Source organism: Pipistrellus kuhlii, unplaced genomic scaffold (assembly GCF_014108245.1).
Source record: "Pipistrellus kuhlii isolate mPipKuh1 unplaced genomic scaffold, mPipKuh1.p scaffold_m20_p_39, whole genome shotgun sequence".
Taxonomy (NCBI): Eukaryota; Metazoa; Chordata; class Mammalia; order Chiroptera; family Vespertilionidae; genus Pipistrellus; species Pipistrellus kuhlii.
The window spans coordinates 2,265,759-2,291,169 of NW_023425539.1; the positions used below are offsets into that span (position 1 = coordinate 2,265,759).

Below are 25,411 nucleotides of genomic sequence, written 5' to 3' on the forward strand. Positions count from 1 at the left end.
ATGAAACCTCCATCCTCAGAGACCAGGCTCTGTTTGTCACCGAAAAGTGAGAAAGCCCAAGACGGAAACATCCTCAATGTCCGTGACAAATCCTATCTAATAAAAGAGTAATGTGCATATTGACCATCACTCCAACATACAAGATCAAGATAGCTGCCCCCATGTGGTCAAAGATCCTGCCCCCATGTGGACACAAGATGGCCAGCAGGGGAGGGCAGTTGGGAGGGACAAGACCTGCAAGGGAGGGCACTTGTGGGTAGGTGATCAGGCAAGCAAGGGAGGGCAGTTGGGAGGCACCAGGTCTGCAGGGGAGGGTAGTTAGGGTGACCAGGCTGGCAGAGGAGGGAAGTTGGGGGCAAATAGGCTGGCAGTTAGACATCACTCAGGCTGGCATGGGAGTGGTTAGGGGGTGATCAGGTTGGCATGCAAAAGCCATTAGGGGCAATCAGGAAGGTAGGCAGGCGAGCAGTTGGGAGCCAGCAGTCCTGGACTGTGAGAGGGATCCCAGATTGGGAGAGGGTGCAGGCTGGGCTGAGGGACACCATCGCCCCCTCTTCCCCTGGCATGAATTTCGTGCACCGGGCCTCTAGTGATGAATAAGTGAACTCAACGTGGTCTATACGTACAATGTCCTTCACCTTAAAAAGGAAGGAAATTCTCCCACATGCTACCTGGGTGAACCTTAAAGACATTCTGCTGAGGGAAGCAGCAAGCAGCCAGCCACAAACAGACAAACACTGCGTGATGCCACTGGTGTGAGGTCCCAGGCGTCAAAGTCACAGAGAAGCGAGTGGGGTGGCTGGGGTGGGGGAGAGGGGAGGTGGGGTTATTTAGCGGGGGTGACCTTTCAGTCTGGGACGATGGAAAAGTTCTGGAGATGGATGGTGGCGATGGTCAGACACCGCTGCAAAGGCACTTAATGCCACTGACCTGTACCCCTAAAATTTACTGAAACGGTAAATTTAATGGAAGGCATATTTGACCACAAAAAGAAAAAGAAAAAAAAGTAGGAGAGTCTAGATGTTAGATTTGCCGGTCTGGCTCCCAGCATCCTGAGTTCCACTGCTAACAGCTCTGACCCCTGCGAGCTTCCCAGCGGCAGGTCAAGAAGGTCCAAGAAATCACCCGCCTTCCTCTGCGGACACGGACACAGGCTCCGAGCTTCCGAACGGAAGAGGCCAGAGGCCTCTCGCTGGCCTGCCCTCACAGTGGGGGGTGGGGGGTGCTAGCACCCCAGAACTGGGACAGCTGGACCGTCCTAGCTGGCCTGGAACCCTGCTCCCCCCCTACTCCCCCGGAGGGAGGGCTGCCCTGGGGGCGCCTGCAGCTGCCTCCCACCTGGTGGGGGAACAGAGCGGGTGTGGGAGGCCGGGCCGGGCCCCCAGGCTCGTGGCTGAGCTGGGGGATGGGGGGCAGGGCCCAGAGAGGCAGCTCCTAGGTCTCCCCGCTTTCTAGTCAGGAGCCGGTGGCAGGAACGGAGCTGTGGGGTCCTGGGGAGAGCTCTCTGCCAGCCAACAAGGGTGGACCCTGGGAACGGGCTCAGCAGCTGGGGGGCTGGTCCCGGTGGGGGGCGGGGGGCGGGGGGCGGGTCCCAGCGGGGGACAGCACATTGGAGGCGGGCGCAGCAGTGGTTGGAAATAGACGGGATAAACATGCTGGAGTCCCCCCAGGGAGGCCTCCTGGCTGAGCTGGCCCCTGGGCAGGCAGGGCTGGGCAGCGAGGCTCCGGCAGGCAGGGGGGCGGGAGGTTGGCCTGGAGAGGGAATCACGGCCCAGCCCCTCAGGTCCTGGGGCAGGAAGGGAGGGAGGCTCCTGAGCCTGGAGGAGGAGACATGCTCCAAGCCGGTGGGGTCTAACGCTAAATTCACTCTGACCTCTGCCGGAAGGACACACCCTCAGGGTCAGACTGACATCCAAGCCTCCCCCCTCCCTCCCTGCCCCACCTGAGGATTTTCACTCCCGCATGTGGCATGTGCCGGCAGCTCACCCAGCATGAGCAGCCAGGACTGGAGCCTGGGGTCACTGCTCAACCGCTAATGACCTGCCTGCCCCCGCGGCCAGGTCACCCCCTTCTCCCCCAAAACCCAGCCTGGACTACATGCCCTCCAGGATCCCTCTGGCCTCAAACTCCCCTGCCCCCGTTCTTTCCTTCTTTCCTCACGCCCCCCTTCCTGGCTGGCTCACACCCTGCCCAGCTCTTGGCAGGGGGGCTCCTTCATTTCCTGGGACACTCCCTCCGCATTCCTGCCTCCTGCTGGGGCCGAGGCCCTCCCTTCCTCCCGGCCTGTCACCTGCTGGGGTAACAAAGAGCCTCACACAGCAATGCCCCCCGCGTTGGTCATCATAGCAAATGATTTTTATAAAGTAAATGAAGTACTTCTGACAACATAACAAAAACAGTCATTCATACAAAGGACAAAGAGGGACTATGACAGTAAATGAAAATAGAAAAAAAAAATACAAAATACGCACGATGGTTACCACGATATATAATTCTGTATGTTTGAGGAAGGGAAAGGCACAAGTTAAATAGCTGCTTCAGAGGCGAGGGAGTAGGGATGGTTGGTGATTATGTTCAAGGCAATCTGCTATTATTGCAACTTTCTCTCTAATACAAACAGTGCTTCTGGAATTTAAAAAACCTGGTGCCCTCCACTCCTTCCTGCTCCACCACCCCTGCAAGCCTCCCTGCCTGCAGCCCAGGAGGCTCTTCCCTTCTTTGAATTCCTGTCTCTCTCTCTCTCTCTCACACACACACAGACACACACACACACAGACACACAGACACACACACACACACAGACACACACAGACACACACACACACAGACACACACAGACACACACACACACACAGACACACACAGAGAGACACACACACATACACACACACACACAGAGACACACACACAGACACACACAGAGACACACACACATACACACACACACACACACACAGACACACAGACACACACACACACACACACACACACACACGTCCCTCTTACTACACATGGGATGCGGAGACAGGAGAGCACGCGGAGGGCAAGGCAAGGGTCCGGGTCCGGGCCCAGGCTGCTTCCAGCACTGGCTGCCCGCCCGCTGGCTGCCTGCTCTTAGACACGTTACTGAACCTTCACGCCTCAGCTTCTCATCTTTAAAGCCGGGTCCCTTTCCTATCCCACAGGGGGCTCTGAGGGTCCCCTGAGACAAGGCCGTGAGCCTCAGCCCCGCGCTGGGCTCCCCGTCAGCGCTCAGATGTGATCATCATCATTACTGCCCCCTTGTTCCCTCCTGGCTAGACATGAACTGACAGACTTGTCTTCCAAACGGCAGGCGATTCCTCGAGGCCGGCCCCTGCCCCCCTCGGAGCAGTGGGGCACACGGCGGAGGCACTAAGTCCCCGTCCCCGGCTCCTTCCCACGCACGCTGCCCTCCGGCGCACCAGACCGGCGTGTCCCCCGCCCAGAGGAAAGAGGACAAAGCCCATCCTCTGTCCTCACGCAGGACGCTGGGTGGAATACACCCGGCTCTCCTCCACGCTAACGAGCCCCGCCAGCGCCCTCCCCCGGGCTGGGAGAGGGCCTGGAGGAGACCTGGGCCCAGGGACACAGCACTAAGGAGAGCGCACGGCCTTCTCTGTGCACTGCCAGCCTCAGTGGATGCATCTGCAAAACGGGGAGCATACGACTGTCATCTTCCTTGCAGAGCTGTTGAATGGGCCTCCGAGAACGCAAAGCGGACGCACACGTTGGTAATGAGCAGCGCCATCTGTCTATCGCTAATGCCCCCCCCACCCCGCCCCTCAGCCCCAGGCCCCACTGCCACCCCAGGCAAACCCAGAGCCGGAGGCTCCACTGGAGCAAATGCCTACGGCCTAGGAGACGGGGTCCCGTGCTGTGGCCTGGAGGGGCTGAGCCAGAAGGGGCTTAGAAAGAGGTGGGGAGGGGAGTCACGGAGGGGGGCTCCCCCCACCCCCTTCTGCAGGCCACCCGAACATCCCCGCGGACCCGGCCCGCTGCCAGGACACCTTCAGCTCCCGCCTGCTGAAGGGGAGCAGAACCGAGCGCCACATTCCTTTCCCCGGACGCGTGGCAGCAGGGAGGTGGCAGCAGCTGTGGGAACAGCCCGTCCCGGGCTCTGTGGGGCCTGGCCGCGCGGGAATGGCTCCGTGCAGGCTCTCCCCCCAGCCCGGGCATCCTTGGTATCTCCGAGGGCAGCCACGGGCCTGGCACACCCCTGGCGAGGGGGCCCCTCCCGCCCCCCGGTTCACAGGAAGGCCCGCAGGGCGCTCGGTGGCCGAGGGCCAGCACCAAACCTCGGGAGCCGAGGGCCGGAGCCTTCAAAGCCCTGGGCGGGCGCTGGTTCTGAGCGGGCGGCTCCCGGGCCCAGGTCAGCTGGCAGCGGGGAGGCTTGTGTTTCTTTTAATATCACTCCCAGGCATTTAACATTCCTCGAAGCTTAAACACAGAAACATTTTCCTTCACAGGCTGTGCTTTCTGCTCTGCCAAACATAACCTGGCTCCCTCCCCCTCCCCCACGGCCTCCATCTGCTCGTCTCCTCCGAGACGCCATGGTTTATGCTGTGCTCCCCGGGGGCCTGTGAGGCCGACAGAAGTGGGCAGAGGAGGCAACGGGGCTGCGAGTCCAGGTGGGGACAAGGCCATCGAGCCCGGAGGGCCCCTGGCTTCTGGAGGGGCCGGGCCCCTGGGCCCCAGCGCGTTGCCTGCGCTGGACACTCCTTCGAACTCTCCTATCCCACGGCCACCAAGGTCCTGGCTCAGGGCAGCCGGCCCTATTTTGTGGCTGGGTGTCTCCTGGGCTAGATGGGCCAGCCCGGAGCCCATCCCTGCCTGTCCTTCCCGCCTGCCCAGGAACGTGGACATGGGCCCCCACTCCTTACCCCCGCGGGAAGGAGGTTTCCAAGGCTGGATTGAGGAGAGCTCTCTCTCTCTCTTCGGTCCCCTTTTCCTAAAATCACGACGAAAATAATGAAGGCCTGGCTTACGGTTGCCTGGCAACACCATCTCTCTGGAGACGGTGCTGAGGAGAGGGGCACAGGCCCCCCAGAGTTAGGAGAGGATGTGCTCAGGAGCTTGGGGCAACTTGAGGCAGATGGGCAGGACCCCACCAAATGGAGCCCCAATCCCCCTTCAAACACTAGAGCAGCGAACGCCAACACGTGGACCACAGGTGGTCTGTGAGGTCCGAAAAGGTGGGCAGCCGCTGCCCTGGAGCCTGAGACGGGGGAGCAGGAAGCCCACACAGGTCCCCCAGGGGCAATGCCACTAAGAACACCCAGCCAAGCGCCGGTCACCAAACTCTGAAGCCTCCGCCATCAGAGAACCAGCGCTTCCTGCGAACACATAGCTCGGCTCTCCGCACCCCCATCCCCGCTGCGGCAACTGCTCCTAAGCCCGGAGCCCCGCCCGCCCGCGGCTCCGTCCCGCGCGGCCAGTGACGGTTCCCTCGATGTCATGGTCACAGAATCGACCCCGAACCAGGCACCCGTGTCCTGAGCTCGAGGCCACACAAGGTGCCCGATGGGTGTGGATGGCTGCCTGCCCGCCCGTGCCTGCATCCTCTTCACGGCAAAGTGAAGAACAGCCATTTCCAAAACCGGGAGAATTTCCAGAGACACAAGCTGCAAAGGACCCTCTCCCTGCATCGTTAGCAGGGCACCGAGAAACACCGCCGAGGCCCACGCACTCTCACCCGGGCCCGCCACGCCGGCCCTGCGCCAGGAACTGGAGGGACACATGAGTGAGGCTCGCAGCCTTAGTGATGAGCCAGAGGCCGGCCCTCTGCAGCCCAGCAGGTCCTGAGCCCTCCAAGCGCTGGGCCTCACACCTCCGACAACAGACACTGCGAATCCAGCACCGCCTCACGGATACGGCTCAGAACTCTCATCACAGGGCGCCCGCCCGGGAGAAGCCCCCAGGAGACAGAGAAGGGAAGGCAAACTCAGGGAGCCTCTCCGACAGGAGCGTGGAGACCCCCCCGAGCCCGGTGTGGGCGCCCGGGCTACGACAGTGTCCTCTCCGCAGGGAGAGCCGGCAGGCTGGGAGACGCCCCGGACCAGCACTGAGCCCGCGTCACAGAGGCCAAGCACCCTGACCAAGGAGGCCGGCGAGAAGGACGGCTTCCCGAGGGCACCTCCGCCCGCCGTGGCCGCGTGGGGGCCTCACCTGGATCTGCCCTTTGCCCACGATCTTGTCCACGATCTCGTTGTTGTCCTTGTTGACCTTGGTCTTGTCGTAGCATTTCTCGTAGCACAGGATCCGCAGGGACTGGGAGCCCTCCAGCTCGATCTCGAACTCCTGAGGGAGATGGAGCTGCTCAGAAGGGCCTCGAGCCGCCGAAGGGGGAGACGCGGCTTCCTGGCGGGTGGGGCCCGACTTTGCGAGGCTGAGGAGGGGGCGAGGAGGGCCCGCGGGGGCCACACCGCGAGGCAGGGAGGGGCCTCCAGATCCCTGAGGAAGTGGGGTCTGGGGCCTGAGCGGGAACCCCACGTCCGGACATACGCACGGGATCCGAAGTCCAATGCGCAGGGGGGAAGGGCAGAGGCCCAGCCATCCCCAGCCCACAGGACATGAGCATGGGGAGCGGGGTGGGCCTGGTTGACGGTGACAAGCTGAGGGGCCTCTGGGGGGGGGGGACACACACCGGGCCCCGCCACTCACCTCGTCCCACTTGGGCTCTGTCGTGTCCCGGAATACCCTGGTTTTGGCTTTGCTGACAAAATAGCCGAAGGAATCCACCTCCAGGGTACAGTACAGGTCTGCGGGGCACAGGCAGAAGCACAGAGTGAGGCCCGGGAGGAGAGGGGTTAACAGTGTCCCTCCCAGCACCAGCTGGTCCCTCTCTCAGGCCCCTGGCCTCTTCCCTGCTCCGCACTGCTCCCAGGTGGTGCTGCCCTCATTCACGCCCTCCGGCCATGCTGGTCTCCTCCCCAGCGGCCCAGCTCTCCCTGCTCAGGACCCTGTTGTTCCTTCACCCCTGATAGTCCCCTCCTCACCATAGAGGCCTCCTGGCACCCCCCTAACACCCCCCCACACACACACTGATCGCAGGCCCCTCACCAGGGCGGCCCTGGCATTGGAGGCAGGAGTCTCAGGAGGGCCTATGGCCCCCGGGGCTGGAAGCGGGAGTAGCCCCCGTCGCCGAGACAACCAAAGTGCCCCCCACATCCCCAGCGCTCACTCTGTGGCTGTCCTCATCACACGGAACTGTACCTGCGCTGTCTTTTCTGTCTCTTTCTCATCTCCCGCCCCCTCACTACGGCCGCCCGTGCAGCAGCCACACCATGCACAGCAGCCTTGCCATCTTGGCCGCCCGGGTGCCTTTCGCACAGGGCTGCACACAGCGGGCAAGCCCCGTTAGATAGCTACCAGCGTCTCCCCATTCGCCAGATGAGAACACGGAGCCAGAGAGCGAGACAAGGGTGTAACGTCACGCAGGATCCGAAGCCCAGGGCTCAGCTCTGCGTCTCTCCTCTCAGCCAGCCCCATGTGGAGGGAGTGAATGCAGCTGTCACCACCCCCAAGCGCTGCAGGTCACTGAGGGGCAGAGGGCTGGGGGTGGGCGTCTGGGGAGCGTTCCCTAGTTTTTCAATCTTTTTTGAAAACATACTTTCATTGATTTCAGAGAGGAAGGGAGAGGAAGACCACCGGGGCCTGGGAGACCACCCAGTGCTGTGGCCTGGTCTGCTAGGTCTCAGGGTGGAGGGGAGAAAGTCTCTGATTCAAGATGGAAACACTGTCCAGCAGGTGTGGCCCAGTGGCTGAGCATCAGCCTGCGGACCAGGAGGTCACTGCCGGATTGGCACATGCCTGGGCCACAGGCCTATCCCCAGCAGGGGGTGTCCAGGAGGCAGCCAGGCGGCGGTTCTCTCAGGGGCTGGTGGTCAGGGACACTCACGTGCGGACTGCTTAAACCCCTTGGCAGAGTGGACGATGACGTGAAGGAAGCCGTACAGCCCTGGAGACTCGTCGTCTGCGGGAGAGAAAAGCCCCAGGGCGGGGTGGCGGTGAGAGGCTCCTCTGCTTCACCCCCTCCTCGCCCCACCCTGGCTGGCAGGCAGAAAGGGGGGGAGATACAGCCTCAGCCCAGGGCTGAGGGCGCCACCTGGTGGCCAGATGGAGAAGCTGCCATTCCTCACTACCTCCAGGTCCGTGAGCTGGTGGCGCCCCTTCTCCCTCCGCTCAGCCTGGGAGGCCGGCCCACACCTTCCCTCCTGGACCAGGGATTCTGTACCATCCCCTCTCCCTCCAAGTCCTCTACCCTGGGACTGCCCTTCTCAGCCTAGCCTTTCAAAGTAAAAATTAACCAACGTAAGTCCCTCTGTGCCCATGCGAGAGAAGGCCCACCTCTGCCGCCTCCTCTGGAACACAGGGGGCAGACACCCCACAGGTGGAGGAGAGCCTGCCTTCAAACCCCCTTTCCAGCACCCACGGGCAGTCAGACCCCACCCGCCTGGGCAGTGACCAGCCTGGTCTCGGCTCCGTCCTGCTCAGACACCTCCCACAGGCTCCTGGGCTGGAGCAACCCATTCCCTTGCTTGGCATTCAAGGCCTTTCAAGAGCTAACCCCTGGGAACTTCCGGCCTCATTCGTTTTACACTATCCTAGCCCATCTCCACTTCCTCCTCTCTTCACTCCCCACCCATGCTTGGCTTTTGTGTCCCAGCATCTTCTCTTAAGCCAGAGGGGGGCAGGGAAGGGTTGGGGAAGAGACAGCCCCCGGCTGAGCTTCCTGTGCTCCTGGCCACTGAGCCATCCCAGCCCACCTGAGCAGAGGCCAGCCATTTGTGGCCGAGTGTCCGCTGGGTTCTGGCAGACAGCCCCAGCACTGTAGGGGGGTAGGGGGGGGGTGAGTAGATTTGCTGATTGGGCAATGTTGGGTTCCAGATCTTACCATCTTTATTGCTGGTGACAGGAATGTTGTGTACAGTCCTAAGTTTGAAACAGGATCCTGTGAGCACCTGGAGTTCCACTGAGCTCAGGACAAAGGCCTGGAGATCTGCAGGAGGGAGGTGGGGAGGGAGGAAAAGAGAGAGAGAGAGAGAGAGAGAGAGAGAGAGAGAGAGAGAGAGAGAGAGAAACATTGTCTCAGGTCCACTAGGACCTGCTGCTCTCTTTGGGGGCTTTTGCAGGAAAAAACCTTAATTCTAGGGGCAGAGCTGGTTGTTGGAACAGAGGGAAGAACGTGTGAACCCTCCCATGGGGACAGCTGTGGGTGCTGTCAGAGGGGTACGAACAGGAGAGTCTAGCTGAGGGGGTTCATGTATGGGTGCATGAGAGAGGGATGGGGACTGGGAGAGTGGGGGGGGGGCAATCCTTGACTCTGGGGCTACTCCTATTGCTAATTCACTTCATGCCTTAAGCAAATCACCAATTCTCTGGGCCTCCATAGTTCAGAAACAGCAATGAAGCGCCACCTGCCTTGGCACTTGAGCGGGGCTGTGAGGGCGGAAGCGGGGGCATGGGGCACCGAGGGGCTTGGAAACGGTTGCTGTGGGCCCCCTCAGGGCAGGGGGGCGGGGACCTTACCCTTCTTCTGCAGCTTCTGGATTGCTTCTCTCCACTCTGACCTTTCGTAGTCCGAGGACAGGAGGAACAGGTAGCTCTGAAGAGAGGAGGTGGCAATTCAGTGGGGCGGCCACAGTCAGACGGAGCATATCCCTGCACCCCAGGGCTCCCACAAAGCTCCCTCCCACCCGGGCACCCCCTGGGCTTGGAGGAGGCAGCGGGAGGAGGGCCTCCTTCCTGGGAGCCCAGTGACAGGAGTGGCAGTGCCAGTGGTGGCCAGCAGAGGGCACTAGCTCCACACCACTGGGGAGAAGGAGTGGAGTCCAGGGGCGGGCCCTTGGCAGCCTCCCTGAGAATTGGGGCCTGGGACCCTGATTCCCACAGGTCAGGGCTGGGAGCCGCAGGGGGCAGCCCTGTGCCCAGGAAGGGGGCTGTCTTCGTCCCATCCCCGCCCTTCCTGACCTTTCCATTCCGATTGTGGATCCGAAACGGGATGGTGGGGGAATTGAGCAGCAGCAAGAACTCGTTTTCAAACATCTTCTTCTTCAGGCGCTCGATGGCCCGGCTCTGGCCCTTGTTGGCTTTCTGCGGGGACAGAGGTGGTTTCTCCCCTCACACTCATACGCCAGGTCCCCTTCAGCAGCTCTAGCACACCTCTCCCCGGGGTGTTCATCGGATTTGTTTTCTTTGTCAATATTGTATGGTGCTTTGACCTCATGGGAGGATTCCCAGCCAGGGAGCAAACTGTTCCTCCCAGACCCATGCTGGTTTCTAACACAGTAAATGACTCCTCTGTGACATGCCTTTCGAATGCGAACCAGTTAATCCTGAGGCCTATCCCCAACCACCTCCTCTCTCTATCTCTCCTTTAAAAAAAAAATATATATATATGTTTTTAACGATTTCAAACAGAGGAAGGGAGGGAGAGAAGCATCAATGATGAGAATCATTGGCTGGCTGCCTCATGTGCACCCTCTACTGGGTAGCGGAGCTGCATCTGGGCATGTGCCCTGGCCAGGAATCGAACCATGACCTCCTGGTTCATGGGTCAATGTTCAACCACTGAGCCACCCTGGCCAGGCTCCTGTCTCTGACACGTCATTCCCCTGCCCTCGTCACCGGGACCCAGGTGCCAGATAACTGGGGGCGGCTCCTGTAGCCCAGAGCCCCCCAACATGACCCCCCTCGCCGGTCCTCGGCCGGTGCCTGCCCTGCCTTCCTTTCCCCTGGGAAGCACAACACAGGCTCTGGGCCCCATTTCCCAAGCTCCTCCTGCCTCCTGCCCAACCCCGGTGCGAGTTTCCCAGGGGCCCTGCGTGGTGCGGCACACGCCCCTCCCGCAGACACCGTAAGTAATAAAAACCCTCCGTCAGTCCCATCAGCCTCTGCCTTCACCCTGTACACTAACCCGCAGGCCCCACCAAGGCACGCCGCCTCAAAACCGCAGACACCGTCCAGCACAGAGCCCAATGCCTGGCCTCACGCATGCCCTGCCTGAGATCCCACCAGGCCCCAGCCTGCACCCTGCTCCTCCGCCTCAGGGTGCTAGTCCCCGTTCTCGGGCAAGCCACTCCCTCACGTCGACCTCTTCCCTTTTATTAACCGCCCTTACGCTCAAGTCTTGGCTCCAATGCCATCCTCAAACGCCACCGCTGGAATTCCTTTCTGCAGCGTTTTTTATTTTTACCCACTAGACCAGTGGTCGGCAAACTGCGGCTCGAGAGCCACATGCGGCTCTTTGGCCCCGTGAGTGTGGCTCTTCCACAAAATACCACGTGCGGGCGCGCATATACAGTGCGATTGAAACCTGGTGGCCCCTGCGCAGAAGTCGGTTTTGGGCTCTCAAAAGAAATTCCAATCGTTGTACTGTTGACACTTGGCTCCGTTGGCGAATGAGTTTGCCGACCACTGGGCTAGACTAGCAAAATGGTAACAGCTGCTCCCAGCCGGTGTGGTGACTGTGGCCCTCACACGCTGCTGGGGGGAACATCGTCGGATGCGGCCTCTTCAGAGGCAGGTCTGGCAATGGAATGCCCAAGCCCCTTGCCCAGGGACTCTACCAGACACAGGAGGGTGATGACAGTGACTGCAGACTTGCCTGCCGAGAATAGAGCCAGGAGCAATCTGAATACCCATACTGACTCTGTGCAGTCAAGCAGCAGAATAGGATGCAGCTGCTGGCACGGATGTGCCAGGCCCCGAGAGCTCCAGAAGGTGCCCTGGTTAGTGACAAGCTCACGTGGCACCTGTAACTCCATCTCATTAAAATGCACACAGGCGGCCGAAACCAGTGTGGTTCAGTGGATAGAGCGTTGGTCTGCGGACTGAGAGGTCCCAGGTCCGATTCCGGTCAAGAGCATGTACCTTGGTTGCGGCCACATCCCCAGTGGGGGGCATGCAGGAGGCAGCTGATTGATGATTTTCTCTCATCAATGTTTCTAACTCTCTATCCTTCTCTCTTCCTCTCTGTAAAAAAATCAATAATATATATATATATATATATATATATATATATATATATATATATATATATATATTTAAATGCACACAGGCCGAAACCGGTTTGGCTCAGTGGTAGAGCGTCGGTCTGCGGACTGAAAGGTCCCAGGTTCGATTCTGGTCAAGGGCATGTACCTTGATTGCGGGCATATCCCCGGCGGGGGGTGTGCAAGAGGCAACTGGTCGATGTTTCTCTCTCATCGACGTTTCTAGCTCTCTCTTAGCCTTCCTCTTTGTAAAAAATCAATAAAATATATATATTTTAAAAAATGCACACAGGCGAGCAGTGCGTGCAGCAGGCGCGCAGGCGACCAGCGGAATACATCTTAAACTGTTAACCACGGGGCGGGGGGGGGGGGGTGCTGAGCAGCTGCATTCTACACGCTCTGGTACTGTGATCTTTCTTGTAACAAGCCAGGGTTGCCTACATGCAAAAACATGTTTATTAAAAAAGTAAATCTTTTGCCCTGGATGGTGTGGCTCAGCGGTTGGGATTCGACCTATAGGAACCAGGAGATAGGGGTTTGATTCCCGGTCAGGGCACATGCCCAGGTTGCGGGCTTGATCGCCAGTGTGGGGCGTGTAGGAGGCAGCTGATCCATGATTCTCTTTCATCACTGACGTTTCTCTCTCTCTCTCCCTCCCTCCCTCTTTGAAATCAATAAAAATATATTATATTAAAAAAAAAAAAAGTAAATCTTTTGCCCTGGGCGGTGTGGCTCAGTTGTTTGACCATCGTCCCATGCACTGAGAGGTTGCAAGTTCGATTCCTGGTCAGGGCACATGACCGAGGTGCAGGTTCAATCACTAATAGGGGGTATGCAGGAGGCAGCCAATTGATGTTTCTCTCACCCCCTTTTTAAAAATGAATAAAAACACATTAAAAAGAAAAAAGTAAATCTGCTTCTTCTGTGACTCAAGAGAACGGCTTTGCTGTGCCTCTGGCTGACTCCTATCACGTGTCACGTGAGCCCTAACGGGCGCACGTGCCTCCTCCACTGAGAGGAGCCCAGGGAGGCGGCCAGGGAGCTCAGGAGGCCCTGACTGGGCAGCGGCCACACCTTCACCCTGGGGCGGGAGCGCAGGCAGACCTGCTGGCTCCCAGACCAGGTGGAAACAGGCGGGCTGGACGGCCCTGGTGGGGGTGGGGGTGGGGGTGGTGGGCGGTGCTAGACGGGAAAGCAGGCTCCACTGAGGCGGGAGGAGCCTGGCCATTCCTCTGTCAGGGCACACGCTTCTGTGAGTCTTCAGACCACGTGCGTGAACTGCGATAGTCAAGCCCCTTCTCTCCTTCGAGTTTGCCTCCTTGATCTGTCAATTTCGGAGGCTTCCCCGGTCCCTTCTCTCTTGCACGCCCTGCTTTTCCTTAAGGCGGCCTTCTCCTCTCGCTTCCCTTTCCTACAGCGTCTGAGACACACGGGAAATCACACGGGAAATCCCCGGTAATCAGCCCCACTCAATTCTGAGCACCGACTCCTCGGCCGGGCCTCCCTCTGCTCAGCGCTAACCTGCCACCATCAAAGCCTTTCCCCACGCCTTGTGCTGAGGCCTCCGCCTCGGTCATCTCCCCTCCTTATCGGGCGGGCGCCCAGCCCTTATGACTTCCCCTCCCCGCCCCTCCCGTACACCGGTGCAAAGGGCCCCGATAAAAACAGCCAACTTCCCTGTGCGGCTCAGAGGCGGCTCCCTCACCTCCTTCTGGATCTCACTCTTGAGCGCGGAGATCTTCATTTTCATGTCCTCCAGCTCGTGGTCCGGGAAGGGGTGCACGTGGGGGCTGGCCTCAGACTCCTCGGGGGACGGGAACACCAGGTCGGCCAGAGGGATGTACCACTTGCAGTCATATTGCTGGTGCTTCCTGCAAACAGGCCGGAGGGAGCCCTGAGCCAGGAGGAGCTTGGCTCGTTAAGCCCGGACCCAGAAACCACGGAAGAGGTTTGCTGAGACCTCGTCCAGGCAAACGCGATCCACGGTCCCCGAGGAGCCCCATCAGGAAGCACGCAGGCGGAGCAGGGCCGGGCTTCCGGGCCAGGCAGCAGAGGGAGGCCTCGCCCGGCCGCTGGTCCGGTGTGAGGGATTTAACCATCCCAAACCTCACACGCCCCCGTTCCCCGCCCCACACTCCCCTCCCTGCCAGCCTGTCCATCCTCAGCTCATACCCATCATCCTCTGGGCCAGAGATGGGATACAGATGCATTCTGAGTGCCCACGCTGGCCCACAGCTCCCGTGGGTACCGGGTGGAGGAGGATAAAGCCACGTTCAAGCCCAGGGGGCAACAGGGCACTGGCTCACGAGTAATGCCTGCCAAGGCCCCCGCACACTGGCTCCGGACCGCCCTCTCTGCTCTAGGACCATCTCAGGTCTCAGCCATCCCCTTCACCGAAGCTCACAGCAACCTCTCCTCCTCTCACTTCCCCCAGAGCCGAGGTTTGCGCCTCTCATCCTGGTCTCTTAGTGCAGGTTCTATTGACTGTGGCTCTGTTGACTGATGAGTTTGCCGACGACAGCCTTAGGGAAAAACACTTAAAAAAATTTTTAGTAATGTACTAATGTCCTTTACCTGAAGTCAAAACTTCTGGGTCGGGTAATGCCTGATGCAGCGGTCGGCAAACTCATTAGTCAACAGAGCTGCCTTAGTGTTATCATGGCCTAGCCCGTGGACTGACTGTGAGCTCGCACACGTGGCACACAGTAGGGGAAAGAAGGCGGGGTGAACACTGAATGACCCTTTCTGTTCGTCTCACTAAGCACAGAGATGGGGGTGGACCGACGCTTCCAGGCTGGAGTCAGGTTCAAATCCCCACTCTTCCACCAGCAGGCGTAGGACCCCGGGCAGCTTCTGTAACTACCCTACATCTTTTCTCTCCGTGAGACGCGGGTAATAATTCCTGCCGTATGGAACTGCTGGGGCGGTTAGCAATAATATATTCAAAGCATTTGTCATGACACCTGGCACGGCAGACCCACTCAACAACAATGACAGCAGCAGACTGAATGAATATCCACCGACTCGCAGTTTGCAAAAAAACCAAAAAAACAAAAAAAAAGCCGGGCTGCCCAATAAAAGGAGAATGCCGGAGTAAATCATGGCGAGCCGCCCGCACCATCACGCAGGGAAGCGAAAGGATGATTATGGAGATCAGGCAGCCGCAGGGAAAATGCTTATGACGTGAAATGGAAAAAGCAGAGCCCCAGATTGGGTATTCACTCTGAGTACAAGTGTATGAAAAAACATAAGGACATTAAAAAAAAAAAAAACCAGAAGGAAATAAAGCAGCAAGAGGCTGATGCTTATGTTCGGATGGGTGAGGGGGTTCCTTGCCTGTAATTTCGTTACATTATCCTTATAATTAAACACAATTTATTTTTAGAAAAGGGCTCTGCAGTTAAAATGGAATTAATTAATCTGTTTTTAAAGGGGAGAAGCGAGGCAGACTGCCCCAGGTTGCGGAGGGGCGCCCAGACTCACCCCGCCGACGTCTTCTTCAGCTTGGCGCACAGGAGGACGTCCGTGAAGAGGAAGACGTGCCGCAGCTTCCGGGAGCCCTCCGACACCTCCACCAGGAAGCCGTCCTTCACCAGCTGCCGCGTCTGAGGGGAGGCACACGCCCGCCGGCTCAGGGGGGTCAGCCCGGGGCCCGGCAGGCACTGGGGCACCAGCCAGCTGGGCTGGACTGCAGGGAGGGGCTGGTGGTCACAGGGGCACGGGCTTGAATCTAGACTCTGCCACTCCCCAGCTGAGATCTCGGGCGAGTTCCCGGACCCCTCCCCTCCTCTCCGTTAGGCGGAGGGATGATGATGTCAGCCCAAAAGGAAGGAATCATCAGAACTGGTAAATGCAAAATGGCACCAGGGCCCAGCACACCCTGTGGATCACCCACGGTAACTTCAGCCCTGGCCTGCGGACCGAAGGGTCCCAGGTTTGACTCCAGTCAAGGGCATGTACCTTGGCTGCAGGCTCCTTCCTGGCTTGGGCCCTGGTGGGGGCACATGCAGGAGGCAACCAATCAATATTTCTCTCCGTCTTTCCCTCTCTCCCATTTTTTCTAAAAATCAATGGAAAAATATCCTTGGGTGAGGATTAAAAAAACAAAGCAAAACAACGGTTCCTTTACACCTTTCCGCAGCTCCCAACAGCTCCCGCCCACCCGATGGACTCTAGCTCTACCCGCGAGCCCGAACACCCCCGCCCCCACCCCCCGCCCCACCCCACACCGCTGCCTAAGAAGCTGTCCTAGCTTCAGTTCAACTCGACGTGCAGACCCTTGGGCCTGCGGATGCTGCCTCTGAGTCAACGCCTCACCCGCCCCGGGGGGGGGGGGGGGGGGGGGCGGGGAACACTGCAGCTCTGTCCTCAGGAACCTGAGCCGCCTCCCTCCTGGGTGCTGGTCAGGGGCAGGACTCCCGGGCCTCCCTGCCAGCCTCAGGAGCAGCAGAGTCCCGGGGGCTGTCACAACCTGTCCCCGCCTTCCTGGGCTGGGGACCCTGTGAGCTACCTGCGCTGCCACATTAGAGGAGCCTGGGGAGAGGGCGCCATTGGGACGATCTGGAACTGACAGTGCCGAGCCCTCCGGAGAGTGTGTCGTGTGTGTGTGTGTGTGTGTGTGTGTGTGTCCGCATCCAAAGTCAAACCAACGAGTGACGAGTGACGTTCCAGGGTTTGCAAACGGGGGCCGGGACAGCTCCCGCACCCATTAGTCACTCTCTAGATCCCGTCCTCATTACCTCCCTCCCAGGAGACACTGGGGACTCGTAAATGTAACAAAGGAGCCTAAACCTAGCCAGGCTGCGCTCCTAAACACCACTCAGTTACCGCTCCTGCACCGGAGCTCTGTATGTGGGCCAGGCCGCTGACCGTGCCGTCACTGTCTGATTCTTCAAACTGCTTCCCTTCCCTGCACCCCACCCCCCGCTTCCGACAAGGAGGGCCCCAGGGAGCTGGAACTGCTGTGCCACTTCCAGGCGCCACCTGGGACGTTCCAGTAACCGGCTGCCTCAGCCTCCTTCCCACCAGCATTTCCTGCTCTGGGCTGGGGCTCCCTCCTCTCCGTCTCCCTCACCTGCTCACGCAGGGTGGCCAGAGGCAGCTCAGAGCTCCCCCTCCCCCAGGCGCCCCGAGCTCCCTCAGACTCCCCGAGCTCCCCCAGACTCCCCGAGCTCCCCCAGACTCCCCGAGCTCCCCCAGACTCCCCGAGCTCCCTCAGACTCCCCAAGCTCCCTCAGACTCCCCGAGCTCCCCCAGACCCAGCCACTGCCTTCCGGGGGGCCCTGAGGACATACTACCCAGGAGGGGGTTGCATTCAAGAACGAGATGGGCAGAGCCCACCACGCCCCTGGCCTGGGGACAGAGCCTGGGGCTTGCAAACAGACAGTCCCCGCTGAGGACCCCCCTCTGACACGATGGCTAAGAGGTCCGGTGCCAGACCAGGAGAGACCCCCCGGCCTCCGTTTCATTATGAAGATGAATGGGGCCCTGGCCTTGGAGCTGTTTGCCCCGGGCCCGAAGGCCTCTCCAGGGGTGGGGGTGAGGGATCAGCCCAGAGGGGCCCGGGGCCCGGGGCGCTGAGCGCCGGGAGAGCGGGAGTGGTGACTGGCTGCCGGGGGAGGGCTGTGCTGGGTGCTGAGCTCACCTCCCCTTTGGGGGTGGTGACGGCAGTCCGGCGGGGGTCGATGTCCTCGTTGATGCTGGACAGGAAGTTCTGGGAGATGCGGAGGGCGTCCTGAAGGAGCGGGTAGTCTGGGTGGTCCACGGGCGTGTGCTTCAGCAGGTCCTGGAGAGGGTTGGGTGGTGAGTGGAGGGGAGTTCGGGGGCTCAGGAAGAAGACAGCGGGGAGCCCTCAATTCTCTCTAAAAGAATTCCGAGGGGGGCACTCAGGGACCCACACTCTAGTCTGCTCATGCCTGCCAAGGCTGAGCTAAATGCAAGGGCAGCAGGGGTGAAGGCAGAGGGGCCCTTTATTTTGCTGAGGTCATTACTCTTCACCCCTGAGGGGTGGGGGAGCATCGGGAGCCGCATCTCACCAGCAGCTGGGAGACACCCATCTAACCACCCACAGCTGCTCCTAGGACACTGGAGACCTTCAGGCAGGGGGTGGGGGGTGGCGGGAAGTGCCCGCCTCCTAGGGTGCCTCTGGCCAAATGTCACGCTTAGAAGCCCGGTTATATTTAGGCCCGGGCCCCGCTGCCATGGTTTCCACAGGCCAGGCAGGCGAGTCGGGGTCGAGGGACGCTCTGCCCAGCATCCCAGATGGGCTGCCCTCAGGGACTCCAGCACCTGCCCGCCCTGGGCTCCGCCTCCTGTGGGTCCTGACGTCCCGGCCGAGCAGGGGCAGACACTCACGTGCAGGACCAGGGTGCTCCTGGTGACGCGGTCGATGGGCTTGTAGAGCAGAGCTGTTGGGGAGACAGGGAGGAGACGGGGCGATGGAATCAGGAGCCGCTGGAGGCCTCAGGAACCAGCCTCGCTCCCGCCCCCCTCGCTCCCCCGCACGGACACACACCACACGGGCGGGCTCCGCAGCAGCCTCAGCTCCAGGGCCACCCCGGCAGGCCAGGCCCCGCAGCCTGGGCCCCGCCCCCCAGATCCGTTTCTTCCAGGGCCAGCCCTACACCTGCCCGGGCCTGACCGGGTCAGAGCGGATGCAGGTGCTCCTCCGTACGCCCCTCCCTGAACCGCACAACTGTGTCCAGCCCTGCCCTCCAGAGTCTAGCACACTCGGGGTCACGCCTGGGACCCCAGAATGTGGGAAGGAGACACGCTGTTCCTCCAGGGAGGGCAGCTCCCCCCGGCCCGATCACTTCCTTCCTTCCTTCCTTCCTTCCTTCCTTCCTTCCTTCCTTCCTTCCTCTTCCTCCTCTCTCTCTCTTCACTCTCTCTCTCTCTTTCTTTCTCTCTCTCTCTCTCCCTCCCTCCCTCCTCCTCCTTCCTCCTCCTCCCTTCCTCCCTCCCTCCCTCCCTCCCTCCCTCCCTCCCTCCCTTCCTTTCTTCCTTCCTTCCTTCTCTTTCTTCCTTTCTTCCTTTCTTTCTCTTTCTTTCTTTTTAAAATATATTTTATTGATTTTTTACAGAGAGGAAGGGAGAGGGATAGAGAGTTAGAAACATCGATGAGAAACACCAATCAGCTGCCTCCTGCACACACCCTACTGGGGATGTGCCCACAACCAAGGTACAAGCCCTTGACCGGAATCGAACCTGGGACCTTTCAGTCCACAGGCCGATGCTCTATCCACTGAGCCACACCGCTCAGGGCAGCCCGATCACTCTCATGCTCATCTGGACCACGGCCCGGCACTGCCTGCTGGGAAGGGCAGGCTTCCCCTGACCCCCCGTCAGCTCCTCTCCACGGGGAGACCCCTCTCCACGCACTCAGACCCCCAGACACATCAGGGCGGGCTGAGAGGGGCAGGCCAGCTCCCCACAGAGAGGGTCTGCAAGCAGCCAGCGGCAGCCGAGGGGGCAGAGGCTTCCTGCAGGAATGCCCTCGGGGCCTCTGGGAGCTCGGAAGAGCCGGGAAAACGCACGCTCAGCAGGGCCGCTACCCGTCCCCTGCTCGGGGACAGGGCACAGTGCCGATGGCTGGGATTCAGCAGAGACAGGTGGAAGGGCAGCTGGCCGGCCGATACTTTCCAACGGAGCTGCCGGCAGCAGCTGAGCCTGCCTCTCCCCCAGGGGGCTCGGCCTCAGGCCTGCACCTGGAGGCCTCTGGTCATGGGGTCGTGACCTCTGTCCCCCTGCCATGGGAGCCACGAGGCAGCATGCTGGTCTGGGAAGGAGGACCCTGGACTGGGTGCCCCATAGGGCCAGGCTGGGGCGGGTCTCAGAGCGGACACTCAGCCCTCAGCCCACCACAGCCCCCAAAGCCCTGGATGGAATGCCCTGTGTGCTGCCGAGCAGGCACTGCGGGGACCATCTGCCGGCCGTGGGGGCGGTCTCGGTGGTGCGCCACGGCCTCCTCTGCAGTCTGCTTGGCTGCCCACTGGAATCACACAGCTGCCAGCCTCCCGCTCCTCACCGCATCAGCTGAACCCCACACTCTGCTGGGCGGAACCTGGGACCCGCCTTTTCCATCCTCACCGGAGGATATGTGTTTACTGATTTTAGAAAGAGAGGAAAAGAGAGAAAGGGAGGGAGGGAGGGAGGGAGGGAAAGGGGAGAGAAACATTGATCTGTTGCTGTACTGACTAGGAGACATATATATATATATATATATATATATATATATATATATATATAGAGAGAGAGAGAGAGAGAGGGAGGGAGAGAGAGAGAGAGAGAGAGAGAGAGAGACATTGATCTGTTGCTGTCCTGACCCGGGAATGAACCCACAACCTGGGCATGTGCCCTGACCAAGAACCGAACTGGCAGCCCTTCGGTGAACAAGACGATGCTCCGACCAAGGGAGCCACACCAGCCAGGGCTCCGAATTTTTACGAAGCGCCTTTGCAGTCTGACAGAGGAACGACTGAAAGCCACTCCTCCACGCACACGTACTTCCCAAACGCACCGGCAGCCCTTTCTTAATCGGGCAACGTCTAGACCCCTCCCTGTGGGCGACGGGAGCCGGAGGGACAGTGAGGGGAGAGCCCATTATCAGCCCGGGGGGGGGGGGGACCCCGTCCTGAGGCTGTTCGGGGGGGCGGGTGTCCACCTGTGTCTTAGCTCATCCTGGGGGGTCACACCTGAGACCCCAGGGAAAGTGCGCGCTCAGCGGACGCCTGCCGGGGCCTGGTGCTCGTTCACTCGGGGAAAGCTGATCCTGTGGCGTCAGCTCTTTCGAACCCCAGCGGGCAGAGGTTCCTGACTAAGCTCAGAGGGCCGCACACGCGGTGGGTAGGGTTTCCCGGGGGTTATTAATATGCCTGTAGTCACCTCGCGAGCCCACCTGACGGGGTGCGGAGGGAAGGGCAGCTGGCGGCCGTGAGGGGGGAGGGACGCGCAGGGAGGAGCGGCCTGACGCCCCTGCTCCCACGGCCCCCCTGCGCCTGCCCCGGAGGACGCAGGGCACAGAGCCACCTCCCCCCTCGCCTGTCCCCGCCCCCGCTCTCCCCGGTTCCCAGAACAGACACACCTGCCTCGCCCCCTCCTCCAGGAAGCCTTCCCTGACCAGGCCTTTGGCAAACAAAACCCACGACGTCTGAAAGTCAGACCGCTGCCACGCGCAAGCTGGCTCCCTCTAGCCTGCTGGGTGCTTGGCTCTGCTTCTATGATGTCTCCTTGGATTGGAAAGGGAAGGAGTTATCACTAGCCCCGTCTCACAGGAGGAAGCCCTCCGGGCACAGGGAAGGTGGGTAACTTGCTCTTGGCGAGCTTCACCAGGAAGGAGCAGGCGAACCGGTCTCTCCTGGTGCCAAGGTGAGCCCCCTCCTCCAGCCTGGGCCACGCGTGACTTCCCTTCACACCCTCCCACCCCAACAGAGTGTGGCACGGAGCCCCCGAGAGCTCAGCAGACAGCCACAGAGGCAGACTCCGCCGGAGGGAGCACAGTCTCCGTGGGACCCCAGAGCCGGGTCCCCGGGAGGGGAGGGGCCGAGAAGATTCCGGAGGACAGGGTGCTCCGCGCGGGCTCCTCCACCCTCACCTCCCGCGGGGATGCTGACTGCAGAGCCGCACCGAGGGGACAGCGGAACCTGACCTGCAGGTCCCAGGCCTGGGGCACAAGACGCAGCTTCCTTTGGGGAGGAAAGAGGAAGCAAAGGGCCGGCCCCTCCTTTCAGGGAGGCAGAGCTGAGATCCGACCAACCCCTGGGCCAGATCAAAAGTGCATTTCCCTCGGAGCCTCAAGCAGGCGAGTTCAAGTCCACGCCCCGCTCAACCCCGGCCGCCCGGGTCCGGGCAGCTTCTCCCCGTGACCAGCTCCCCACCGCGGGCCTGCGGGGCAGCTGGAGCAGCGGCCTCAGGCTGGCCTCCACCGGGAGCTGTCCTGGCCCCGGGCCCCGGGCCCGGGGCCCCGGAAGGAGGTTGGGGCACGGGAGGAGGGTAGGACCTGGAAGGTTAGGGCGCGGGAGGAGGTCAGGCACACAGGTCTCTGGGAAAGAAGAGCCCAGGAAGCCCCATCGTCTCTCCTCCAGCAATCTGTACCCCCACTTCAGCCTTTGACAAGGAGCTCCTGGTTACCAAGGAGATGGGAAAGCAAAGTGACCGGGAAGGGTGCAGAGACAAAAGGCCTGGTGGGAGGGAGGAGAGGGCCACGCCAGCGGTTACACTGGACCCCGTGCCCCTGCCAAAGGCAGCCGCCGTCCGACCTAAGGCGTGCTGGCCTCCGAGGGCGGGGGCCCAGCTCCCGCCCCCTGCTTGCCTCGCCCCCCCCCGTCAGCCTCCTGAGAGCCAGGGCCGGGGGACAGCGCCTGCCTGTCCGGGGCGCCCTGGCTGAGAGACTGCCAAGAGGCTACTCCGATCCCTCTCGCTGCAAGGTGGGTGAGCAACCTTCACCGCGGCAGTGCCACGCCCCCTGCCCGCCAGCACGCCAGCCACCTCCTCGCTGAGTGCCCAGACCTCGCCTCAGGTCTCCAGAAACACACCCCCTCGGAGCACCCCCTCCCTGCTCTCCCACCGCCCGCTCGGAGGGGAGAGCCGTCTCCTCTGGAAGGAGCATGTGCACTCGGAGCACACAATACCCTGGCCGCTCAGCCTCCCTCCTCTCCCAGGAAACAAAGGAACTCCAACTTCCCCCTCTCCCCGTCCAGGGCACCGCTGCCCAGGCCGCCTGCCACTCTCCGACCGGCCCCCAGGACCCCCCTCCAGCCCGGACTGCCATGCCCGCAGGGACAGGCTTGTCACTTTCTGCCCTGAACAGCCTCTCCAGGAAGTTGCACAGCCTCTCAAGCTAAGCCACCGATGCCACACAGATCTTGGGGGTGGGTGGTGGTACCTGGACCTTCCAGCCTGGCCCCTCCATTTCTAAACCATCCCCGCCCGGCGTGGCTCCCGGACTTCCATCTCGGGCTGGCAGCCGGCCGGAATGGAGATCCAGCCACTCGCGTCCCCTCCCTCCCCCGCGGCTCCCCAAACCTTGACGGCCACATCTAAGCCCACTCCTGCCAGCCCCCGAGGTGGGGAGACACAGCGCCTCCCGCGCGAGGGAGCTGGGTTACCATAGGTGCAGTTACAGCAGAAGCGAATGATGAGGAGGATCTCCATGGCAGCCTCGGTCCCAGCGGCGGCAGCCTGTGGCCATCGCTCCCCAGCTCCCATCGGCAGCCCCGCCACTCAGCCACCGTGCACGCTGCTGCCTGCCGCACAGCCTCCCGAATCAAGCAGCCGCTACAGTGCTCCTCTCGCAAGGGGGAGGGGAGGGGAGGGAGGGGAAGGAGGGGAGAATAGGGGAGGGGAGGAGAGGAGGGGAGGGGAGGGGAGGGGAGGGGAGGGGAAGGGAGGGAGAGGAGCAGGCGAAAGGGGGGAGGGGAGCTAGCTGTCGCTGGCATCCTACGGAGGAGCACGTTTGTAGCTGGCTGGCTGCCGGGGAAGAGGCTCACACACACTCACACACACACACATGCTCACACACACACGTGCACACACACATGTGCACACGCTCGCACAAGCAGGCACCGCCGTCCACAAAGGAAGCCAGACAAAGGAAGGCGACTGCTATGCAGCCTGCCCCCGCGTACCTTCCATGGTGACGGACGTGTGGCTGTCCTTGGAGTCCTTGGGACCTTTCACTTTGAGCTCCTGCCGGAGAGAGGAGAGGGTCACCGCCTGGCCCACACTGGAGCCCGCCCTCCCCGGTCAGCAGGGCGGAGAGAAGGGTCCCATGCCCCGGGGTACGGAAGACCCACGGGCAAGAGCCCCCCCGGCCTCCGTCACCTGGACGCCCTGAGCACATCCACGGTCCCCGGGGCCTCGTGGAGGGCAGCAGCCGGGGGTGCGCAAGGGGGGGCTCTAGGTACCAGACTGGACTTCGGGAATGATGCTCCGCAGACCGTCCCCTTAGCCCCTCCCCTGCAACTTCCAGAGGATGAGTGGTGGCTGGTGCCCCCCACCCCCACCCAGCACCGCCCACACTTAGGGGTGCACACATCAGCTCAGGGCACACTGGGCTTGCGTGGACAAGCGGCTGGTACGCCGGCTGATCCTGGGGCAGGAGCAGCTCTTGGGGTAAGGAGTGAGGGGTTCCACACACCTGCACCGAACAGGGGGGAGCACATGGGTGGTGCACCGGGGCCGAGAGGCTGTGCCCCCCAGGGCAGTCCGAGCTCCATCTTACCCACATGGGGAGACACTCCCCCAATCCCACCTGCTACACCCCACCCTCTGGAGCCTGTGCCAGGCAGGCCTTAGAGAGGAAACTGCAGGAAGGAAGAGCCAGCACCCCCTGGGTCCCCTGCAAAGTGACCGGGAGTGAGGGCTGGAGACAGACTCCAGGGCAGCCTCTCTGAGCCAGACCTCTGCTGCCTGCCCTTAGGCCCCGCTCCAGCCCTTGCTGCTGTAACCGGAGCCGTAACGCAATCCCCACTTCCAGGGCCGAGTGCACAGATGGGGGGGGGGGGGGGGCCTGCAAGGGGGGTGTGGGTGGTGGGAAGGCGGGCGTGAGGTGAGGCCAAGGTCAGGTACCCCGCGGTCCCGCCCGCTCTGCCTGGGGGAGGGGATGCCCAGACAGAGGGAGAAGGGGGTTCCAGCTCCTCAAGGCCGTGTCTGGCTGGCGTCTGGATTCCCAGCTTTAGGAATCTTCCTCGCGCCCCTCCCACCCCACCCCCGCCAGTGCAGCCCAGAGGTATGAAGTCACTTGCTGCTGCGTGGAGAGAGGAGGCCTAATGGCAGTGATTAAGAGGAAGCGCCAGTGCCAGCCCATGAGCCAGGGTGAGAAGCCGCTGGCAGTGGGCACGGGCCTGGCTCTGCCTTTGGAGCCAGCAGCTTCGAGAAGGGCTGAGGGGTGAGCACAGGGATTCTGCCGGCCACGGAGAATGGACAGCCAGGCCAGGCTAAGAGGAGACCCCGGTCTGGACCATATAGGACCCAGGTACCCAGGCAGCCCCGGCAGGGAGATCCGGTTGGTTCCGGGGAGAACCGGGAGCCAGGCGGGGAAGCACCGTGACTCCGGCCTCCTGGCTGGGTGGAGAGGGACTTCCCTGGGCCTCGCTGCGCCTTCTGAGGCTCAGAGTGACTCACTGACCCCTGGGATTGGGTCTCAGCCCTCCTGCTGCCCCTGGTATCTGGGTTCAACAAGCCCAAGGCGGCCACCAACCCACTGCACGTGTCTCGGATCGGCTTTTACTGGTCACCCATTGCCCGTCTGCACCTCCCACCGTCTGACTCCTGTGCTGCCTCTAGGTCAGTTCCAAACTTGTGACCCATCACTCCAGGAGTCTCCTGAGAGCTATGCTGCAGCTCACCAGCCTTCCTAGCGTCGGAGCCGAGGCGAGAAAGCACAGGGTCCCCAGGGG

The 25,411-nt window shown here is 61.3% G+C and overlaps 1 protein-coding gene across 4 annotated transcripts in view; it reads right to left on the minus strand.

The window, feature by feature from the left end:
* ABR (ABR activator of RhoGEF and GTPase) overlaps positions 1-25,411 on the minus strand; it is a 185,348-nt gene that overhangs the window by 29,252 nt on the left and 130,685 nt on the right. For 3 of the 4 annotated variants that reach the window (XM_045571039.1, XM_036408488.2, XM_036408489.2), the window contains 11 exons: positions 23,639-23,699; positions 18,369-18,421; positions 17,659-17,799; positions 15,498-15,619; positions 13,720-13,885; positions 9,991-10,113; positions 9,550-9,625; positions 8,915-9,019; positions 7,919-7,993; positions 6,682-6,779; positions 6,187-6,318 (listed from right to left, as the gene is read on the minus strand). In XM_045571039.1, coding sequence (XP_045426995.1) covers positions 6,187-6,318; positions 6,682-6,779; positions 7,919-7,993; positions 8,915-9,019; positions 9,550-9,625; positions 9,991-10,113; positions 13,720-13,885; positions 15,498-15,619; positions 17,659-17,799; positions 18,369-18,421; positions 23,639-23,699 — 1,152 coding nt within the window. Of the gene's footprint in view, positions 1-6,186; positions 6,319-6,681; positions 6,780-7,918; positions 7,994-8,914; positions 9,020-9,549; positions 9,626-9,990; positions 10,114-13,719; positions 13,886-15,497; positions 15,620-17,658; positions 17,800-18,368; positions 18,422-23,119; positions 23,298-23,638; positions 23,700-25,411 lie in introns of those variants that run through there. The other variant, XM_036408490.2, reaches the window with a different exon arrangement.